The 21,305-nt window shown below is 35.7% G+C and overlaps 1 protein-coding gene across 1 annotated transcript; it reads left to right on the top strand.

Moving 5' to 3' along the window:
- Positions 1-81: 81 nt before the first annotated feature.
- Positions 82-19,283, top strand: LOC132728888 (zinc finger protein 37-like). Its single transcript, XM_060714587.1, has 4 exons — positions 82-809; positions 12,835-13,964; positions 14,756-14,974; positions 18,691-19,283. The coding sequence occupies exons 1-4, from the start codon at positions 169-171 to the stop codon at positions 18,984-18,986; spliced, it is 2,286 nt and encodes a 761-aa protein (XP_060570570.1). The 5' UTR covers positions 82-168; the 3' UTR covers positions 18,987-19,283.
- Positions 19,284-21,305: the final 2,022 nt, after the last annotated feature.

Genomic DNA, 21,305 nt, shown 5'->3' with positions numbered 1-21,305 from the left:
CCCGAAAGATGCTTCTGTGAATAACACCTTCAGGAAAAAATCTTTGTTACTTTGTGGAAGATGCTTCTGTGAATAAAAACTCCTGTGACTGAGGCTTTGAATAAGTATCCTGTGGAAGATGCTTCTTTGAATAAAGCTCCTGTGACTGAGGCCTTGAATAAGTATCCGATGGAAGATGCTTCTGTGAATAAGTCTCTTTGGAACGAGACCTTGAATAAGTATCCTATGGAAGATACTTCTGTGAATAAAGCTTCTAGGACTGAGGCTTTGAATAAGTACCTTATGGAAGATGCTTCTGTGAATAAGGCTTCTGTGACTGAGGCCTTGAATAAGTTTCCTGAGGAAGATGCTTCTGTGAATATAACTCCTTGGACTGAGGCTTTGAATAAGTACCTTATGGAAAATGCTTCTGTGAATAAAGCTCCTGTGACTGAGGCCTTGGATCAGTGTCTTGTGGATGATGCTTCTGTGAATAAAGCTTCTTTAAGTGAGGGTTGTATGAATAAATGTTATTATCTTATGGAAGATGTCCCTGATGCTTCTGTGAATAACAACATCAGGAATAAGTATCTTGTTGAAGATGTCCTTGTGAATAAGTCTCTTGCGACTGTGGCCTTCAAGAATAAAGTCCTTGTTGAACATGCTTATGTGAAAAAGGCTCCTGCCCCTGGAAATGATGCTCCTGTGGCTGAGGATTTAGGAAATAAGATCCTTGTTGAAGATGCTTCGATGAATGAGATTCCTGACACTTTAAATGAGGCATTAGTGAAGCAAGAAATAATGCCAGATCAGTCAGACAAGATTAACAGGTATGGGATGATTGTTACTGTTATGAATAGTTTGTTTAATTTGTCTTTTTATGCCCCCGCCATGTAATGGCCGGGGCATATAGTGTTACCCTGTTCCGTCCTTCCGTCCTTCCGTCATTCCGTCCTTCCGTCATTCCGTCCTTCCGTCATTCCGTCCTTCCGTCATTCCGTCATTCTGTCATTCCGTCATCATCAGTTTCCGTTCATTATCTTAGTAACGGTTGCACACATTCAACTCAAATTTGACATATGGATATATCATGAGAAAATACAGGTCAAGTTCGAATTTGGTCATGGTTCGATGATTTTTGGCAGAGTTATGCCCCTTTTACTTTAAAATAATATGAAATTTTCAGTTTCCGTTCATTATCTCCCCAACGATACAACACATTAAACTCAAACTTGACATATGGATATGTCATGAGAAAATACAGGTCAAGTTCAAATTTGGTCATGGTTCGATGATTTTTGGCAGAGTTATGCCCCTTTTACTTTGAAAATAACATGAAATTTTCAGTTTCCGTTCATTATCTCCCCAAAGGTACAACACATTCAACTCAAATTTGACATATGGATATGTCTTGAGAAAATACAGGTCAAGTTCGAATTTGGTCATGGTTCGATGATTTTTGGCAGAGTTATGCCCCTTTCACTTTGAAAATAATAAGGAATTTTCAGTTTCTGTTTATTATCTCCCCAACAGTACAACACATTCAACTCAAATTAGACATATGGATATGTCATGAGAAAATACAAGTCAAGTTCAAATTTGGTCATATTTCGATGATTTTTGGCAGAGTTATGCCCCTTTTACTTTGAAAATAACATGAAATTTTCAGTTTCCGTTCATTATCTCCCCAAAGGTACAACACATTCAACTCAAATTTGACATATGGATATGTCTTGACAAAATACAGGTCAAGTTCGAATTTGGTCATGGTTCGATGATTTTTGGCAGAGTTATGCCCCTTTCACTTTGAAAATTATATGAAATTTTCAGTTTCTGTTTATTATCTCCCCAACAGTACAACACATTCAACTCAAATTAGACATATGGATATGTTTTTGGAATGCCCAGGCCAAGTTAGAATTTGGTCATGGTTCAATGATTTTTGGCAGAGTAATGCCCCTTTTACTTTGAAAATAATATGAAATTTACAGTTTCTGTTCATTATCTACCCAACAGTGTTACATATTCAACTCAAATTTGACATATGGATATGTCAAAGGAATGGGCAGGTCAAGTTGGAATTTGGTCATGGTTCGATGATTTTTTGGCAGAGTTATGTCCCTTTCACTTTGAAAATAATATAGATACATCTTAGGAATAAGCAGTTTAAGTTTGAATTTGGTCGTGGTTCAATGATTTTGGATAAACTTATCTTTCTTGAATGTTGAAAAAATTTTGAACTTTCTGTTTCAGCACTCATACTTTTGTGGAAAGTTTGAATTTGGTCGTGGTTCAATGATTTTGGACAAACTTATCTTTCTTGAATGTTGGAAAATTTTTGAACTTTCAGTTTCAGCACTCATACTTTTGTGGAAATGTATGTAGCCATTATTTTGGCTACAAATATGAAATATGCTATTTTCAAAAGGTTAAGACTGAATAATTTCAGTGCTTTGAACATTGTATGAAAATGGTTTGTGTTAACATTGAAAAGTTTTAAGGGCTTTGAACTGCAAATGAAAAAATAATTTGTGCAAACAAATTTGGAATTAAATATTATAACATCTGAAATTTTGGCTGCATGCGGGGGCATCCGTGGCATGATGACACATTTCTAGTCTTGTAATTAATCGCTTTATTTTATCCAAATAATGAACATGTGAAGCAAACAACATAAGGTCAGAACAAGACTGCTCTTTAAAGGTCTTCAATTTTTCAAGAAAAGCTAGGTTATCATCTACACTCCTGGCATGGGCATCACAATTAGTACTAATTAAAGCTTTTCATGCAACTTTATGTACAACATCATATCTCATGAGCCACTAAAGACATTTGCTTGAAACCCAAATGAGCCGCGACATGTCAAAACCAACATAATGGGTTTGCCACCAGCATGGAATTCCAAATCAGCCAGCACATCCATGCAGTCTGATCAGAATCCATGCTGTTCGCTTACAAACCTTATAATAAGTAGAAAAACTGACAGCAAACAGCATGGATTCTGATCAGACTGCGTGGATGTGCAGGATGTTGTGGATCCATGCTGGTCACAAACCCATTATGTTGGTTTTGTCATGGCACGGCTCAAATATTAACAATGTTTTCGAAATCATAATAGAAGTTAATTGAATTATTGTCTTTTTAGCTCACCTATCACAAAGTGACATGGTCAGCTTTTGTGATCACTTTTCATCTAACGTCCACCTGTCATACTTCCACTTGAACTTTAAACGACATCTCCTCAAACATCTAACCAATTTCATCCAAACTACACAGGAATGTTCCCTTGGTGTTCACCTAATAAATTGTTAAAAGAATTTAATTCCATGCAGAAAGAAAAAAAAATTAAAAAATCTTCTTTTAAAAAAACCCAAAGAGCTAGAGCTAAGATATTTGGCATGAAACATTTTCTAGTAGGTGTCTCCCAAGTTTATTCAAATAAAAGTCCTAGGGTCGTCAAAATTGGCCTATATAAAAGTCAATAATAATGGCTGTAAAATAAATTGATTTACATAGGATATTGTATAAACAAGCACAAAGCTGCTGTTGTAAATACAACAATTTACTATGGTGAATGCAGGAATACACATCTTGACAAGCCAAAGCTAGCTGTAAGTTTGAATTATCCCTTTATAATTTACATTGTGTTACTTCTGTAAAAGCAATTTAAAGTGCAATTATGTCCTTTATGAAGATCACTTAACGCATTTTTTATGAGTAAATATCATACATCTAAATGACATCTACAGTGGACCTAGTTTTGCATGTAACAACAATTTTCAAAACTATAAAAGATATTCATGTAACTTAAGACATGATGCATAACCCTGGTATTGATTATTGCCCTAAGGGGTATAGACCTTACAACTCCGCCCATTGCTATGCAAAAATTGTACAGTATTTTGTTATGCATGTGCATTCTGCATAGGGCAAAAAGATCACACCCTACACCTAATTATGCCCCCACTTCGAAGAAGAGGGGGAATATTGCTTTGCACTTGTCGGTCCGTCCGGTCCGTCGGTCCGTAGACCAAATGGTTTCCGAGTGATAACTAAAGAACGCTTAGGCCTAGGATCTTCAAGCTTGGTATGGTGATTGGTCATGACCACTAGATGACCCCTAAAGATTTTCGGGTCAAGGGGTCAAAGGTCAAGGTCACATTGACTTTGTATGTTAAAACGGTTTCCGATCAATAACTAAAGAAGGCTTTGGCCTACGATCTTCAAACTTATTATGGTGATTGGTCATGACCAGTAGATGACCCCTGGTCAAGGGGTCGAAGGTCAACGTCACATTGACCTTGTATGTTAAAACGGTTTCGAATCAATAACTTAAGAACGCTTAGGTCTAGAAACAGTCAAACTTCAAACTTGGTATGGTGATTGGTCATGACCAGCAGATGACCCCTTTGGATTTTGGGGTCAAAGGTCAAGGTCATATTGACCTTTAAGGTAAAACGGTTTCCAATCAATAACTAAAGAACACTTAGGCCTAGGAACTTCAAACTTGGTATGATGATTGGTCATGACCAGCAGATGACCCCTATTGATTAAGGGGTCAAGGGGTCAAAGGTCAAGGTCACATTGACCTTGTAGGTAAAAACGGTTTCCGATCAATAACTAAAGAACCCTTAGGTCTAGAGACTTCAAACTTGGTAAGATGATTGGTCATGACCAGCAGATGACCCCTATTGATATTGGGGTCAAGGGGTCAAAGGTCAAGGTCACATTGACCTTGTAGGTAAAAATGGTTTCTGATCAATAACTAAAGAAAGCTTAGGGCTAGGAATTTCAAACTTGGTATGGTGATTGGTCATGACCAGCAGATGACCCCTATTGATTTTGGGGTCAAAGGTCAAGGTCACATTGACCTTTTACTTAAAAACGGGTCCGATCAATAACTAAAAAAGGCTTAGGCCTAGGTACTTCAAACTTGGTAAGATGTTTGGTCATGACCAGCAGATGACCCCTATTGATATTGGGGTCAAGGGGTGAAAGGTCAAGGTCACATTGACCTTGTAGGTAAAAATGTTTTCTGATCAATAACTAAAGAAAGCTTAGGGCTAGGAATTTCAAACTTGGTATGGTGATTGGTCATGACCAGCAGATGACCCCTATTGATTATGGGGTCAAAGGTCAAGGTCACATTGACCTTTTACTTAAAAACGGGTTCGATCAATAGCTAAAAAAGGCTTAGGCCTAGGTACTTCAAACTTGGTATGATAATTGGTCATGACCAGTAGATGACCCCTATTGATTTTGGGGTCAAGGGGTCAAAGGTCAAGGTCACATCGACCTAATAGGTGAAACCGGTTTCCGATCAATAACTAAAGAACCCTTAGGCCTAGGAACTTCAAACTTGGTATGATGATTGGTCATGACCAGTAGATGACCCCTATTGTTTTTGGGGTCACGCAGTCAATGTCATAGTGATCTTGTACTTAATGACAGATTCTGACCAATAACTCAACAACTCAAGTTGCCTTGGTTGATATTTTTGTGTGCTTTTGGTATACACATTTGAAGGTCAATGTAATACAACAACTTGGCTGTCATTAATGAGGCCTATGTGATTCATAAAATTTATGTATATTATTTGGTAAGATTTTTAATAACTTTAATTGCTGCACACAACCTATGGGGTCACAATAATTATTACCTTGTGACTAGTCATGACCAGTGTCACAATAGGGACTACGATGGGATACCAGGCCGACCACAATTGCTATCTAAAACAACCAACAACTCAGAACAGAAAAATATATACAAATTTATTTACAGAAATGAATATTTATAAATGAAAAATGATTGTATATGATAAACTACTATGATAAGTCACTGCACAAACAAACACTATCAACGTATCTCAGTCTATTTCTCCCGTAAAGTTTCTGTCATGATGTATCAATAAAGTGGTGGCGTTGTTAAACAAAATTCGTCACAATGGCGGGCGTCTTGTATAAAATCTTATCAAGCGTAACTGTACTTCCTACAGTGTTGGCACAGTTGATAGGATCCTGAACAAGGGCATGCGTCACCCTTTAGCCATGGACATACGTGTGGAGGGCCCGTGTCATCTTCGGGTGTGTCCTCAAATAAGAAGCTTGTACAAGCTGTAATTTTATGACAAATATAATTTGTCTGTCACCGTCATAGTGACCTGTATAACGTCCAGTGCATTGCAATATGTCACTTAAAATTTAGTCAATATATAGCAAACTACTGAGTACTGAGCGGGAAAACAGATCGTGCAAAACATGAAAAATCGATTTGCACGAAATAAAGCTGGGACGGCGGGAAAAATAGTTATGTAAAATAAGATACAAAAGCGGCTGGTGATCTGTCTCTAGAATAAATTCCTTACCAAACAAGTATCTGTGAAATTTAGAAATTGCCCAAACAATACCAAGGCACTCCTTCTCTATTACAGAATACTTCTGTTCTCTTGGTAACAACTTTCTACTGGCATAAGCTACTGGAAATTTCTCCTCACCTTGTTCTTGAAGTAATACAGATCCTAATCCACAATCAGAAGCATCAACTCTGAGAATAAATATCTTGTCTAAATCTGGTAATTTCAAAATTGGCGGACCGGTCAAACTAGCCTTAAGAGTCTGAAAAGCCTTTTCCTGACTTTCACCCCATTCAATACGATTTGGTTGAAACTTTTTTGTCAAATCGGTCAACGGACACGCAATGGCGGCAAAGTTAGGGATGAACTTCCGGTACCAAGACACAACCCCTAAAAATTGCCGGACTCCTCGCTTAGTCGTGGGTCTCTCGGTCTCCTGAATTGCCTTGACCTTACTGAGAACAGGTTCAATGGACTTACTACCTCCTATCATATGACCTAAACATTCCAATTTTTCAAAACATATGAAACACTTGGACGGTCTAGCAGTAAGCCTAGACTCTCTTAATTGGGTAAATAACTCATACAATGCATTGATATGCTCTGGCAATGTGACTGTATAGACCAAAATATCATCTATAAAACTATCTGAGTGATCTAGATCTTTCAAAACCTTTCTCATCAGTCTACAGAATGTTGCAGGGGCATTGACTAAACCAAAGGGCATTTTCCGGAATTGAAAAAGTCCCGACGGGGTTTCAAATGCAGTCAAAGGTTTTGCATTGTCAGACAAAGGAACTTGCCAGTATCCTTTACTAAGGTCAATTTTCGAAAAATACCTGTATTTTGATAATTTCGAAAATATCTGTTCCATATTGGGCATCGGTTCCGCATCAAATACTGTGCATTTATTGATCTGTCTAAAATCAATACAGAACCTAATCGTGTTATCCTTTTTCCTGATAAGGACAATTGGACTAGAAAACGGAGCATTAGAAGGTTCGATAACTCCCAACTCTAGCATTTTATCAACTTCTTCCTTTACTATCTGCTGTGAGTGAAAAGGAATAGGATAACCCTTAGTCCTTACCGGTTCTGACGTAGTCAACTTAATGTCATGCTGAACTAATGACGTATTTCCGGGTATATCTGTTAAAACATCTGAAAATTTCTTTAACAAGGTTGCAATCTGAGTCTTACAATCTGTTTGTAAGTCACGATTGACCTGAACATCTTTATATGTCTCTGAACCTTTCTTCAATGGACATAACAATATGTCACTATTATCTTGATAACTTGTTTCTAAACTATCATCTTCATCTAATCTATCATACCCATTTTCCGCTTCTACAACAGCTGCACTTACCTTTGCCAATGCACCTCGTTCTGGTTCGAAATTTCTTTCAACATACTCCTTCAGCATATTGGCATGGAAAGTTTTGATCTTATTGTTACCTATGTCTATCCGATAATCTAATTTGTTCACGACCTCGGAAACTACAAATGGACCTTTCCATTGTAACAACAACTTATTGCGTTTTGTAGGTATAAGAACCAGTACTTTACTTCCCTTCTTAAAAGTTCTATCTCTAGCTTTCCTGTTGTAATACTTTCTATACCTAATACTGCTCTTCTCTAACTCCTGCTGTGCTATCTTACATGTACTTTCTAGTCTTTCTTGCAAATCAACTACATACTGATAAGTTGTCTTAACTTCGTCATTCTCTGCTTTTCCTGACCATAACTCTCTCAAAATGGTAATTGGACCTCTTATACTACGTCCATATAACAATTCAAATGGCGAGAATCCTAAACTCTCTTGTGGAACTTCCCGATACGCAAACAACATAGCATTCAAATACTTATCCCAATCTGTAGGTCTTTCACTACACATCCGTTTCAACATCTGCTTTAAACTACCATTAAATTTCTCCACTAAACCATTACACATCGGATGATACGGTGTAGTTGTTAACTGTCTAAGAGATAGCAACCTACTAACCTCATTCATAATCTGTGAAGTAAATTGTGATCCACAATCTGTAAGCATTTCCTCTGGAACACCTAATCTACTATACATGTCAACTAATGCTTCGGCTACTCTTTCAGTCTCTATACTAGGCAATGCAATTGCTTCAGGATATCTGGTAGCATAGTCTACCATGGTCAAAATATATCGGTTCTTCCTATCAGTCATAGGTTCGATCGGACCAACAATGTCAACGGCAACTCTCTTAAAAGGAGTATCAATCAAAGGCATCTTACCTAAAGTTACCTTACTTATTCTACCTTTAGAAATAGTACGTTGACAAATATCACAAGACTGACAATATCGTCTAACCTCTACAAGAACACCTGGCCAATAAAACTCCCCTAAGACTCTATCACTTGTCTTCCTAATACCAAGATGTCCTGCCAAAAGCGAGTCATGCGCTACTTTTAACACAGTCTCCCTAAGATCCTTAGGAACTACTAACTGCCTACTTACGTCACCATTTCCTGCCGTAAACTCTCTAAACAACATCTTATTCCTGACCTGAAACTTCACTTGCCCTTTACCTCTACAGTTTCTAACAGTACCTTCCTCTGCTTTCTTTCTACATCCATCTAATGTACCATCTGCCTGCTGCTTCTCTACAAACTCTACATTAGTGATGTCTAAAATCTGTGAAGGAACTTTAAGTCTTCTATGAGCTTTAACTTTACTCTGCGATCTTGTTTCTACTGCTGAAGCTAACTTACCAAAATTTGGTTCTACAGCACCCTCTATGTTACCGATAATTACATCATTTGTAGGATTATCTACACATAGTGCTTCTACAGTACCCCTGTAATACGGACAATCAAGATCAATTAACGCCATGTCTAATCTGTGCTCACTACCATCAATGTACTTACATCGTCTGGACTTCCCCAACAATTGATTTGCATTTACCAAATTCCTTCGTACTATGACACATGTACACCCAGTATCTCTCATTGCAACTATAGCTTTACCATTACATATACCTCTAGTTGTCGGACATGAATTTATAGTAACTGTACCAACGTCTTCAAAATCCCCAAGTTCTATCAAACTACTACCACTATCTGATCTCGGCATCGAAATTTTCGAATCTGCATCTCTATTTCTTCCTCTACCTCTACTCCTACCTCTATAACCTCCTCGCCTTCTATTACCCTGATAACTATTATCATTCTTACTTGGATTCATTGAGTTCGGTTCTATGTCTTCCGCTGCGTTAGCTTTATTTGTAGCCTTATTTCTACAGAAAAATGCTGTATGCCCTAAACGACCACAAGATGTGCATTTATAACCTTCATACTGCTGAGATGCTCTACCTCTATTTACCAGTCTATCGTTACCTCTTTGCATACGATAACTACTACCTTGATTTCTATCTACAGGTCTACTCGGCAGTGCATAAGGCTTAGCTCTGTCTTTAATTCCATGATTCACTACATACTTTGGACCGCCTCTAGTCTTGGCAAACAAATCTGCATCTTCCGCTACTTCACGGGCTGAAAACAACTTCTTACTACTAAGGTTCTGATATAGTTCTCTATTGCAGATATCTAAAAATTGATCCCTTACTATGAAGTCTAACAACTTTTCATAAGTCTTCTCCACCTTACTCAATCTTAACCAACCATCTAAGTATCTAGAAATTCTAGCTAGGAACATCACAAAAGTCTCATTTTCACGGGGCCTTTCACTCCTAAACTTCTTCTTATACCCATCATCAGTCAACTCAAACTGCCTTAACAAAGCATCTTTCAGCTTATCATAATCCGTCCTATCTTCTAATGGAAGCCTATCAAATACCTCCCTAGCAGTACCTTTTAACAGAAACGGTAAGTTTAGTGACCACATTTCATGTTCCCAATTCTGAGCAGACGCATAAGTTTCATAAACATTCAAATACGCATCCATAGAATCAATCTTTTCGTCAAATGGAGTCATCTTAACCTTAACCTTACCTACACTCTTCTTACCTAACATATCTAACTCTATCTTCATCTTATATTCTGTATCTAACTTCCTAGCTTCTGCTTCCTCCTTCTCTCTTTCTAACTGACGAGCATAATCTAACTTCTCCCTTGCAACCCTAGCCTCATTACTTAACTTCTCTTTTTCCATTTCTATCTCTATTTCTAACTTCTCCTTAGAAATCTGGAACTCATAATCTAACTTCTCTTTCTCATTACTTAACTTCTCTTTTGCTAACCTAGCTTCTAATTCTAACCTATCCTTCTCAGCTTCTAAACGTTCCTTCTCAGCTTCTATACGTTCCTTCTCAGCTTCTAACCTACTATGTCTTTCTTCACGCTCCCTTGCTTGCTCCTCTTTAACAAAGTTTCTCAAAGCCTCATCTGTATACCCTAACTCCTGACCTACCTTCATCAACTCATTTACACTAGTCATCTTGAACTTATTATGTATATTTCCTACACTGTAACACTACTACAACAACAACTTAGGATACAAGTAAAATCTTACCGTGAGGTAGAACAATGATATCAAAGTATCATTAAAGGGTAACACTACAACCCTTAAATACAAAACACTATATTCACTAAGTACAATCACGGTGCACTATAACACTACACTTCAGTGTAACACCATATAATTAAACGCATTTATCACTCTAGCGCTATAAACAAAATGTACCTTCACTGTACACAGTACTAAAATAAACAATGTATCATATATTCTAAACACTATACCTCATCACTACAAACACTAAGTTCCAAACTCATCTAAGTATCTCACTAAGGTTGTATTATAATAATCTTAAGTGTACAGTAGACAGTAGGCAATAATTAAAACTGTTCAAAATACTTTAAACTTCAAAGTCCAAACTACGACCCAAATCTCAATGTCGTGTAGCACTTACCCCACAGTGCAAAAATATAAAAGGTATATGGCCAGTTTCAATATACTACAGACACAAAGTAAACACAAAGTAAAATTGTAAATGACACAATAAATTAAATGTTCACCTAGATAACAGACACAGTTTCTTTATCTAGAAAAAGTACACAAGGCGGGTAGTACCTTACATTGCAGAGTGTATGTGTGTATATATGTACTTCCGGTGTTTTACCGAAAGGTCACTTTCAGATTACAAAACTGGTGGTCTCATCATAAAGTGACACCTAAAAGGAGGAAAATGGAACGAACTCACCCTAAACGTCCAAACGTCCACTGTCGGGTCTGTGTGGCTGTTATAACCTCTCAGCTGGATAGCTGTCACACACACAAGTCCGTTTCATTTGTCACGGTATCAATCTGAAAATGTTAAGAAATTATAATCACACGAAATATAAAAAAAAGAAAATAATTAAAAGTGATACAAAATTTAACTACCTTTAAGTAAACTAAATTTAACTTTTAATTGTAAATAAAACTTTTTACTTAAAATAAAAACCAAAGTTTCTAGTGTTAGCTATATAACCTAGCTGCAGTAAAATGAGTGTGGTTTGTTTCAGATAACAACTATAGTCAACCGGTATCCAATCACGTCGAGGTCACCAAATGTCACAATAGGGACTACGATGGGATACCAGGCCGACCACAATTGCTATCTAAAACAACCAACAACTCAGAACAGAAAAATATATACAAATTTATTTACAGAAATGAATATTTATAAATGAAAAATGATTGTATATGATAAACTACTATGATAAGTCACTGCACAAACAAACACTATCAACGTATCTCTAGAGAAGGATCTTCAGTGGCATGATTGGAAGACGTTTATTTATTGGTGGTTATTATGTGGCGTATATTTGTATATATTTTTCTGTTCTGAGTTGTTGGTTGTTTTAGATAGCAATTGTGGTCGGCCTGGTATCCCATCGTAGTCCCTATTGTGACAACCAGTAGATACTAGATAACCTTTATTAATTGCTTGTTCACTTGGTCAGAAGTCCTGCATAATAACCTGATCACATGACAAACTGGCTGCCGATAGGGGGCATACATGTTTTACAAACATATCTTGTTTTTCTTCAGTATTTCAAAAATAATAATGAAATATTAGATTTATATAACATATATAATCTAAAGTCAAAACATGTAATAATGCATATGCATTTATTTAGTTTTCAGTTTATATCTGATTTGACTATGACACCTAAGTTTAATGCAAATAACAAATCTTTAGGGGTTACGAATATTTTATTGTAACAGAATAACACATTAAAATTCAGTTAATTGTAACATGTTTAAAAGTCTTGGAAAATAAACCCTACAGTTCTGTCACATTGCATATTTAAAGGAACTTTAGAGAGGTCCAAAAGAGGTCTTTCTCTACCAGTTCAGCTTGAAAGTTGCCATATGACCTATCATTCTGGTGCTGCGGCATTAAACGAAATAAATACCGTTGAAGCTCTCTCTTTAAAATCATGCTTGAATAAAATCTGATGTTGTTGAAATATCAAATTCCTGTAATTGTAAAATTTGTGTAAAACTTTTAAGCTTATATTTTATCTAGTGAACCATGCAGAGAAGTGTCACCAGAATGTCCAAATGTTAAAGAAGAATGTGTTAGTGAGGGAGAAGAAAGTGTTAGTGAGGAATCAGAGTCTGACACAGAAATTGAAGATATAATGAATTACCTTAAAGCTGATAAGAAATTGATCAAGATAACTGAAGATTCTACTTCTACTGAAGAAAATGCAGAATTAGGAAACAGAAGGAGAAGCTCAAGAGTTCAGTCACGGGGTTACAGGCCTAATTATGCAAGCTTGGATTGGATAGATGACCATGAGAAAAACAGTGATGATTATGTATCTGAAATTGTGGTTACAATGGAGGACAAACAGATACATGGAAGAAGAAAGCATACTTCTCCTGCTGACACTGCAGTGACAGAAGATGATAAGTTTAGAAATGATTTTAAAACTAAAAGAAATGATAAAAGGAAAGTAAAAGATCCTGATTTTTTTCCTGATGAAATTGAATGTTTTGAAAATTTGGATGAAAGTGATGATAGTTCTGAAACTGATGACATGGATGATGAGGAAAGCTACATGCTGGATAATGAAGGTGATGACTTAACGGAAAGTAAGACATCAAATAAAGATATGAGAAAGAGAAAAAGAAAAATTGGTAAGTCAGCTGGTAATAATTGTAAGAAAAGGAAAAAGTCATGGGTCCATATAAAACTAGAAGAGCATCAGGATAAGTACAGCAAAGAAATTGTCAAATCATTTGCAAGAAAAGATCGTAATGTTGATGTAACAGAAGAATTATTCAAATGTTTAATATGTGGCAATTTCAAGTCCACAGCTAGAGATCTTTTTGAGGAACATATTGAAAAACATGTGAATAAGGTCCTGGAATGTGACAAATGTTCTTATGTAGGTTACTCTGAATTTGTGTTATTAAAGCATAAGTTTTCTGTTGGACATGCATCTGGAAAAAAACAGTTTATTTGTGATATATGTGGCATAGTTCTATACACATCAGTTGCTAGATTGACACATATGGGAAAGGAGCACGGTGACCCTCAGTTTAAATGTAGTTACTGTGATGAGAAGTTTGCTACAAATAATAGAAGAAGGAAGCATTATAGAACAGTACATACTGACCTTGTCAAGTATTGCTTCAATTGTGAAACTGGTAATCTTTTTTTTATTTTCTCTGTTTGAAACCAAAGATTCTTTTAACATCTGTAAACATAAATAAAATCCAGCCTTTTGCTGGTACATTCCATTCTTCATGTTTTTATGCCTTAAGCATATAGGAATTGAACTGTCCGGATGTCCGTATGAGGTTAACCTAAAATGGCAAGTTCGACCAGTGCCAACGGTTTAATAATTTATACACTTAATTAACAATACTAAGTTCATGATCTGTGCAAGAAATATACTGGAAACTATGGTTTTCATTTTTTATAAGTTATTGCACATTTCATCACTTTGAAAATGGATATGCTTAACCTTAACCGGCAAGTTGGTATATCTTAAGTCCTTTCTATACTTATAGATTTATGATTTCCATGCTTACTTATGAATACAAAGTACATGATTTTGCCAAGTTATATATCTGTGCCATCCATTTTCTTAGTTATTTTGCTTACCACTTTTTAACACTTTGAAAATATAGTATTTTATGGTAAACTTTTAGCAAGTTGGATTCAGTGTCTATTTTAGGAGGAGGATTGGGGGATTCACTCAGGTTTTTGAAATGTAATAAATTCTCACTTTTCGAAAAAAATCTGCCTGTTCCTCGAATTCTAGAATAGACATTGTTAATTTATTTTAAATCAGGATCTGACCCCCAAGCGTCTATGAACATAGACATGTTATTCACAAAGAATAGACACTGTTGATTTATCTTAAATCAGGATTTGACCCCAAGGGTCTGTGAACATGCTATTAACTAATTATAGCAATGATCTGCCTTTACAGATTACCGTCACTTAAGTTTGGAATACTTCAGAGATCATCAAAGTTCTTGCAAGGTCACAAATCAGTGCCAGGTATGTGGTGTATGCCTGTCAACAAAGAGTGGATTAAAGAAACATATAGAATCTATACACATGAATGTGAGAAATTACCAGTGTTCTACATGCCCATATTCTGCAAAATGTTCTCAGAGACTTAAAGAGCATGAATTGAGTCATAGAAGTAAGTTTGTTGTACCCCAGATTCAGCTTTTTCTTTACTTTAAAATGACATTTTGCCAAATGTAAATGTATGTACAGCTATATGTCAAAACAGCTTTTTATTTTGCCATCCTTAGTCCGTCCTCTATACAAATTGCACACATGGTTCTGGTCTGCAGAACAAGATGGCTCCTAGAGCTGAACATAGAAAATACTTAGAATGACCACTCCACCTTAAGGGACTTCAAAGCCTGAATACATAAAATTTTAATGCCTTCCATTTAGCAGGTTAAAAGGATCACACAACTTGTTCGGACTACTCCTCAAAAACTACATTTGAAATTTCATGAATAATCAGTACCTAGTCCAATTGTGCATTTTTCCAATATTAAAATTTTGTATACCACAAATGCAATTTTAGTAAAACTTTACAAGATTAATTTGTAGCTCATGGTTCTTGCTCATACTACATGGGTTTTAAGGTTGAATGATATTTAGCGAGTTACACTTTGAAATTTATTTAATAAAAAAGGTATTTTGGCCTGTTGATGACTTTTATCTTGCCAGCTACACAGAAGCTGAGTGAAACATACTACAAAGAAAAGTGGCAATTTATTGGAATCATTTCTTTGGTGTCTTGGTGTTTGTCCTTCCGAGCTACTTCTCAAGAACTACTGAATACAGGAATGATCAGTGCCAAGGAACTTCAAACTTGGTATACTGATTGATCATGACCAGTAGATGACCCCTATCAATTTTGATGTCAAGGGGTCAACTGTCAAGGTCACATTGACCTTGTAGTTTAAAACAGTTTCCGATCAATATCTAAGGAACGCTTAAGCCTAGGAACTTCAAACTAGGTATGATGATTTTTCATGACCAGTAGAGGACTCCTATTGATTTTGGGGTCAATGGTAAAGTTCACATTGACCTTGTAGGTAAAAACGGTTTCCAGACAATAACTAAAGAACACTAAGGCCCTTGGTATCATGATTGTTCATGACTAGTAGATGACCCTTATTGATTTTAGGGTCAATGGTCAAAGTCACATTGACCTTGTAAGTAAAGCCGGTTTCTGACCAATAACCTAACAACTCAAGTTGCCTTGATTGATATTTTTCATTTAACTAAAAATACTTTTTGTATACACATTTCAAGGTCTTGTGTTATGGAACAAATTTGCTGTCATTTAGGAGGCCTACATGATTCATTAAATTTATGCATAATTATATCATTTGAAATGATTTGTGATAACTTTCTGCACAAAACCTATAGGTCACAATTGCCTAGTGACTAGTCATGACCAGTAGGTAACCCCTATTGTTTTGTTTTTTTTGGTCACTAGGGCAAAAGTCAGTTACAATTACCTGACCACATGACTAATTGGCTGCCGATAGGCGACATACATTTTTCACAAACATATCTTGTAGTTCTCAAAGATTGACAGATGGACAGACAGACAACTGAGAAGTGATCCCTGTGCACATGTGTTGACGCTTCTGTAACAGCAGGCAACACAAAAATATGATATAATTTTGGCTTAAAGTATTTGTTTATCATTGCCATCGAATGGATAAAATGTATAAAAAGATACAGCTGCATGTACATGAAGTCCCTAACCAGTGTTAGTTTTTATGCTCCCCGAAAAAATTTCGGGGGAGCATATAGTCGCCGCCTTGTCCGTCCGTCCGTCCGGCCGTCCGTCCGTCTTTCCGTCCGTCCGTCCGTCCGTCCGTCCGTCCGTCCCCTTTTCTTGTCCGGGACATAACTTTGAAACAACAAGAGGTATCAACATGAAACTTTGTAGGTAGATAGATCTCATTTAGTAGGTGTGCAGTGCACAAGAACCGTAACTCTGCCTTGCCTAATTTTTGAATTATTCCCCTTTGTTTATTTTTACACTTTGAACTTTGTCCGGGACATAACTCTAAAAGTATAAGAGGTATCAATATGAAACTTTGTAGGTAGATAGATCTCATTGAGTAGAAGTGCAGTGCACAAGAACCGTAACTCTGCCTTGCCTAATTTTTGAATTATCCCCCTTTGTTTATTTTACACTTTGAACTTTGTCCGGGACATAACTCTAAAAGAATAAGAGGTATCAACATGAAACTTTGTAGGTAGATAGATCTCATTGAGTAGGTGTGCAGTGCACAAGAACCGTAACTCTGCCTTGCCTAATTTTTGAATTACCCCCCTTTGTTTATTTTACACTTTGAAATTTGTCCGGGACATAACTCTAAAAGTATAAGAGGTATCAACATGAAACTTTGTAGGTAGATAGATCTCATTGAGTAGAAGTGCAGTGCACAAGAACCGTAACTCTGCCTTGCCTAATTTTTGAATTATCCCCCTTTGTTTATTTTACACTTTGAACTTTGTCGAGGACATAACTCTAAAAGTATAAGAGGTATCAACATGAAACTTTGTAGGTAGATAGATCTCATTGAGTAGGTGTGCAGTGCACAAGAACTGTAACTCTGCCTTGCCTAATTTTTGAATTATCCCCCTTTGTTTATTTTTACACTTTGAAATTTGTCCGGGACATAACTCTAAAACTATAAGAGGTATCAACATGAAACTTTGTAGGTAGATAGTTCTCATTGAGTAGGTATGCAGTGCACAAGAACCGTAACTCTGCCTTGTCTAATTTTTGAATTATCCCCCTTTGTTTATTTTACACTTTGAGCTTTGTCCGGGACATAACTCTAAAAGTATAAGAGGTATCAACATGAAACTTTGTAGGTATATAGATCTCATTGAGTAGGTGTGCAGTGAACAAGAACCTTAACTCTGCCTTGCCTAATTTTTGAATTATCCCCCTTTGTTTTATTTTTTACACTTTGAACTTTGTCCGGGACATATTTCTTAATGTATAAGAGATATCAACATGAAACTTTGTAGGTAGATAGATCTCATTGAGTAAGTTTGCAGTGCACAAGAACTGTAACACTGTCTTTGCCTTCTTTTGTAGTTATTGCCCTTTGTTCATTTTGACACTTTGAACTTTGTCTGGGACATTATTCTAAAATTATAAGAGATATCAACATGAAACTTTGTAGATAGATAGGTCTCATTTGGTGGAAGTGCAGTGCTTAAGAATCATTACTCTGCCTTGCCTTATTTTGAAGTAATTGCCCTTTGTTTATTTTTACTTTTTGACTTTTGTCCTGGACATTACTTTAAAACTATTAGAGATATCAACATGAAACTTTGTAGGTAGCTAGATATAATTGGATAGAACTGCAACGCTTCAAGAACCTAAACAAAGCCTGGTGTAATTTTGGAGTTATTGCCCTTTGTTCATTTTTTTTATACTTTCCTGTGTCCAGAACCTTCTCGGGGAGCATCACCCGGTTCAACCGGTTCTTGTTAAAGATAATTTTGTACTTATCTAGTATTAATACTGCCACTTTAATTCAACTCCAAAAGTCTAAATTTAGATATTTTGCTAAGACACTTAAAATGGGCAGAATTGCAAAACATAATGGAGAAATGTACATAGATTGAAATCAAACAATTCTGACACTGATAATTATATTTGAAACAATATGTTTAATTGATTTCCATTTTCTGGTCTTTTTGTCAATGATTATTCAATAAATACAGAGTGAGCAAAAGATAGGGAATATTGTTTGCAAGTCATTGGTCAAAACCCTCTATGGAGTCTCTTTAACAATAATGATTTGGTAATTTTAAGTTCACATTATTAATTTGTTCATACATGTATATTTGCAGGTGATCATCAATTCTTTTGTGACAAATGTACATTTACTTGTGTTCAAAAATACCAGCTAAAGTCTCACATGAGAACACATACTGGGGAGAAACCATATAAGTGTTCACAATGCAAGTTTGCAGCTGCATGGAATGTTCAGCTAAAGGAACATGTCAAAGTTCACGGGATGGAAAACACAGTGGCATGTTCACATTGTGATATTGTTTTTCGTAATCAAAAAGCTTTAAAAATGCATGAGAAAAAAGATCATCCTGAAATTCCTGGAAATATTAAAAAATCGAAAAAGCGACGATAGTTAATGTTCATACTTGTGTTAAGACTGTACATTATACAACAATAAGTTTAAACATAATATTTTGTAATTTTGTTTCGCCTAAATGGCTTTCATACCAGTGGATTACGGAGAATGGTGTTTTTATATTTATGTACACATTTTGCTTTGTTTTCTGTAAATTGAGAAAAAAGTTAATAATAGAATAAAATAGAAATAAAGTAAACTTTACTCCACCAGAACTGAATTGACCAATTTCCTCACTGCGGTAACATCCCTTGATCAGCAGTTAAGGGTTAAGACCTACAACAATAGCATGTACATGTACCACAAGCATACCATCTGGCCAGCTGGAAACATCAGGCGTATATAGCCCGTGCAGGATAGTATGATAAAAGTAAGGAAGGGAGCTAATTGCAAGAATTACCTGCTTTTGATAGAAAATAAGTATTTCAACTTTGAAGTCTTTACAATGTATATTGATAGTTTACTTAGGGGAAATATAATAAGTAATGGTACATTTTGTGGACTCCTTTATTGATCTTGGTGACTCGATCTTCTCTAATTTAAGAAGTTTCAAGTTGGCTTCAAAAACTTTCTTACCCACTCTTTATTATGCCCTTCCCCATCTAACCAATGTGGTAGCATACAGTTTTGTATCGTCCCTCCATCGGAATTTTGTCCTGTCCATAATTTTGTCATTTATACATTTGTAGATGGATTTGAATTTTTTTTATAAAATTGTAACACATTAGAACAATGTGTCATATGCAAGTTCTAGCCTCAACAGCCCAAAGGTCAAGTTCATACTTGAATGCCAGAAGTCCTGATAAAACAGTGCATTGGTTGCTATCTTTTTTTGTCATTCAGTAACAGATTTTGTAATAACTTTGTTAAATTTATCTTCTTTAAAACAATCAAGGTCACGCTAGGACTTATAAAGTTATAATTTCATTAAAGTACTGTTATCCGAGAATCAATTTTGAAATAACTAGGCACACTTCTGTGGCACATTATGAAAACTTGTCGCAGGCAAAGGCAAGGTAGACAGTTTAATAGATGAGGTTATACTTGAATGTTCAACTAGTACATTGATGGATGTGTCATGTCATATCATTGTCATTCATTGATGCTTTTTAAAACAGTTTTGGCTCACTGAGAATATGATGAAAATATTTGTTAATATTTCTTTATACATGTACTTGTAGCACTCTTTTTTATAGTAGTCCACTATTAGACTAGTCAAAGAGACATAGAGATAATTTGGACGGGCGATGCTTTTAACTGTTTACAATACTCATTAATTTCTTTTCAATGTATATGTAAAATAAGAAACCATGCGTGAAACTTACTATTTTGTTTTTGTGTGACTTTCTATCCCAGAAATGTTTGTTTTACTTTCTGTACATCTGCAAAGAACTTTTTTTACTCTACAGATCTTTCAGCAGATTTTATATGGACTTCTAGGATAAAAGATGTCAATATTTTTCTTGGTTTTTGTGTTTTAGTGAAGGAAGAAAGCTTATTTTCATTCATTTTTGATACAAAATTATTCCGTCTCGTGTCACTTACTAAAGCTGCATTTGTAATTTTCACACAATTTCAAACAATGTTTTTCAAAAAACCATAAAACGTACGACAATGCACTTGTCATGCATGGTATTTATATATTTAAAGAAGGTTACCATGCATATATGATTAGGTTGAGTAAAAAACGTTTTTCACCTAAATTTAAAAAAACAAAAAACATAATAAACTTACAGAGGCCAGAGACATACATGTATACTTAAACATACAAACATAGCACAACTAGATTTATCTTTCAATAACAGCCATCTATCTTCATTTACGATAAATGAATTACCCAAATGTTTGAAAAAATTACCTAAAATTGTGAGGTCGACAAGGTTTGGTGCAAATTGAATTTCCAAAAACTCCCACGAGGCAAACTATATGACTGCCACTTTTTCTAAGAAGTTTTTCCAAGCTGGTTAAAAAACATTTATTTGTCAATTCACCATTGTGTTTTAAAATTTTGGGGATCAAAATTTTAACTTGGAACATGCAAATTTCCCACACATTTACACGTGTTTGACAAAATTCATTTTTTGTCTTGTTCTTTGATGAACTTCAAACCTTCCAGATGTGGATGAATGAAGCATAAACACCGCAAGGATAGTTTCATTTGTTTAAATCAACAAAGAAATGAAACATGTTCCAGTTGTATTTCTTAAATTTAACTTTTCGTCAAATCAGAAAAGCTTAGAAAATAAATATAAAAAACAATTTTTCAAAATGACAAACAAACCACCCTATCCAGTAGAAAAATAGGAGCTGCTAGTT

This window comes from Ruditapes philippinarum, unplaced genomic scaffold, assembly GCF_026571515.1.
Source record: "Ruditapes philippinarum isolate M1 unplaced genomic scaffold, ASM2657151v2 ctg578_1_1_1_1, whole genome shotgun sequence".
NCBI lineage: Eukaryota > Metazoa > Mollusca > Bivalvia > Venerida > Veneridae > Ruditapes > Ruditapes philippinarum.
The sequence above is the reverse complement of the archived record's forward strand: the minus strand, read 5'-3'. Positions and strand labels throughout refer to the sequence as shown.

What these genes read in the sequence shown, in the direction of transcription:
- LOC132728888 (XM_060714587.1), top strand. Translation starts at nt 169, where the DNA reads ATGGAAGATGCTTCTGTGAATAAGTCTCTTTGGAACGAGACCTTGAAT. An exon ending in CAGTCAGACAAGATTAACAG is followed by an intron (nt 810 to 12,834) that starts GTATGGGATGAT and finishes TATTTTATCTAG; the next exon opens with TGAACCATGCAGAGAAGTGT. An exon ending in GCATGAATTGAGTCATAGAA is followed by an intron (nt 14,975 to 18,690) that starts GTAAGTTTGTTG and finishes GTATATTTGCAG; the next exon opens with GTGATCATCAATTCTTTTGT.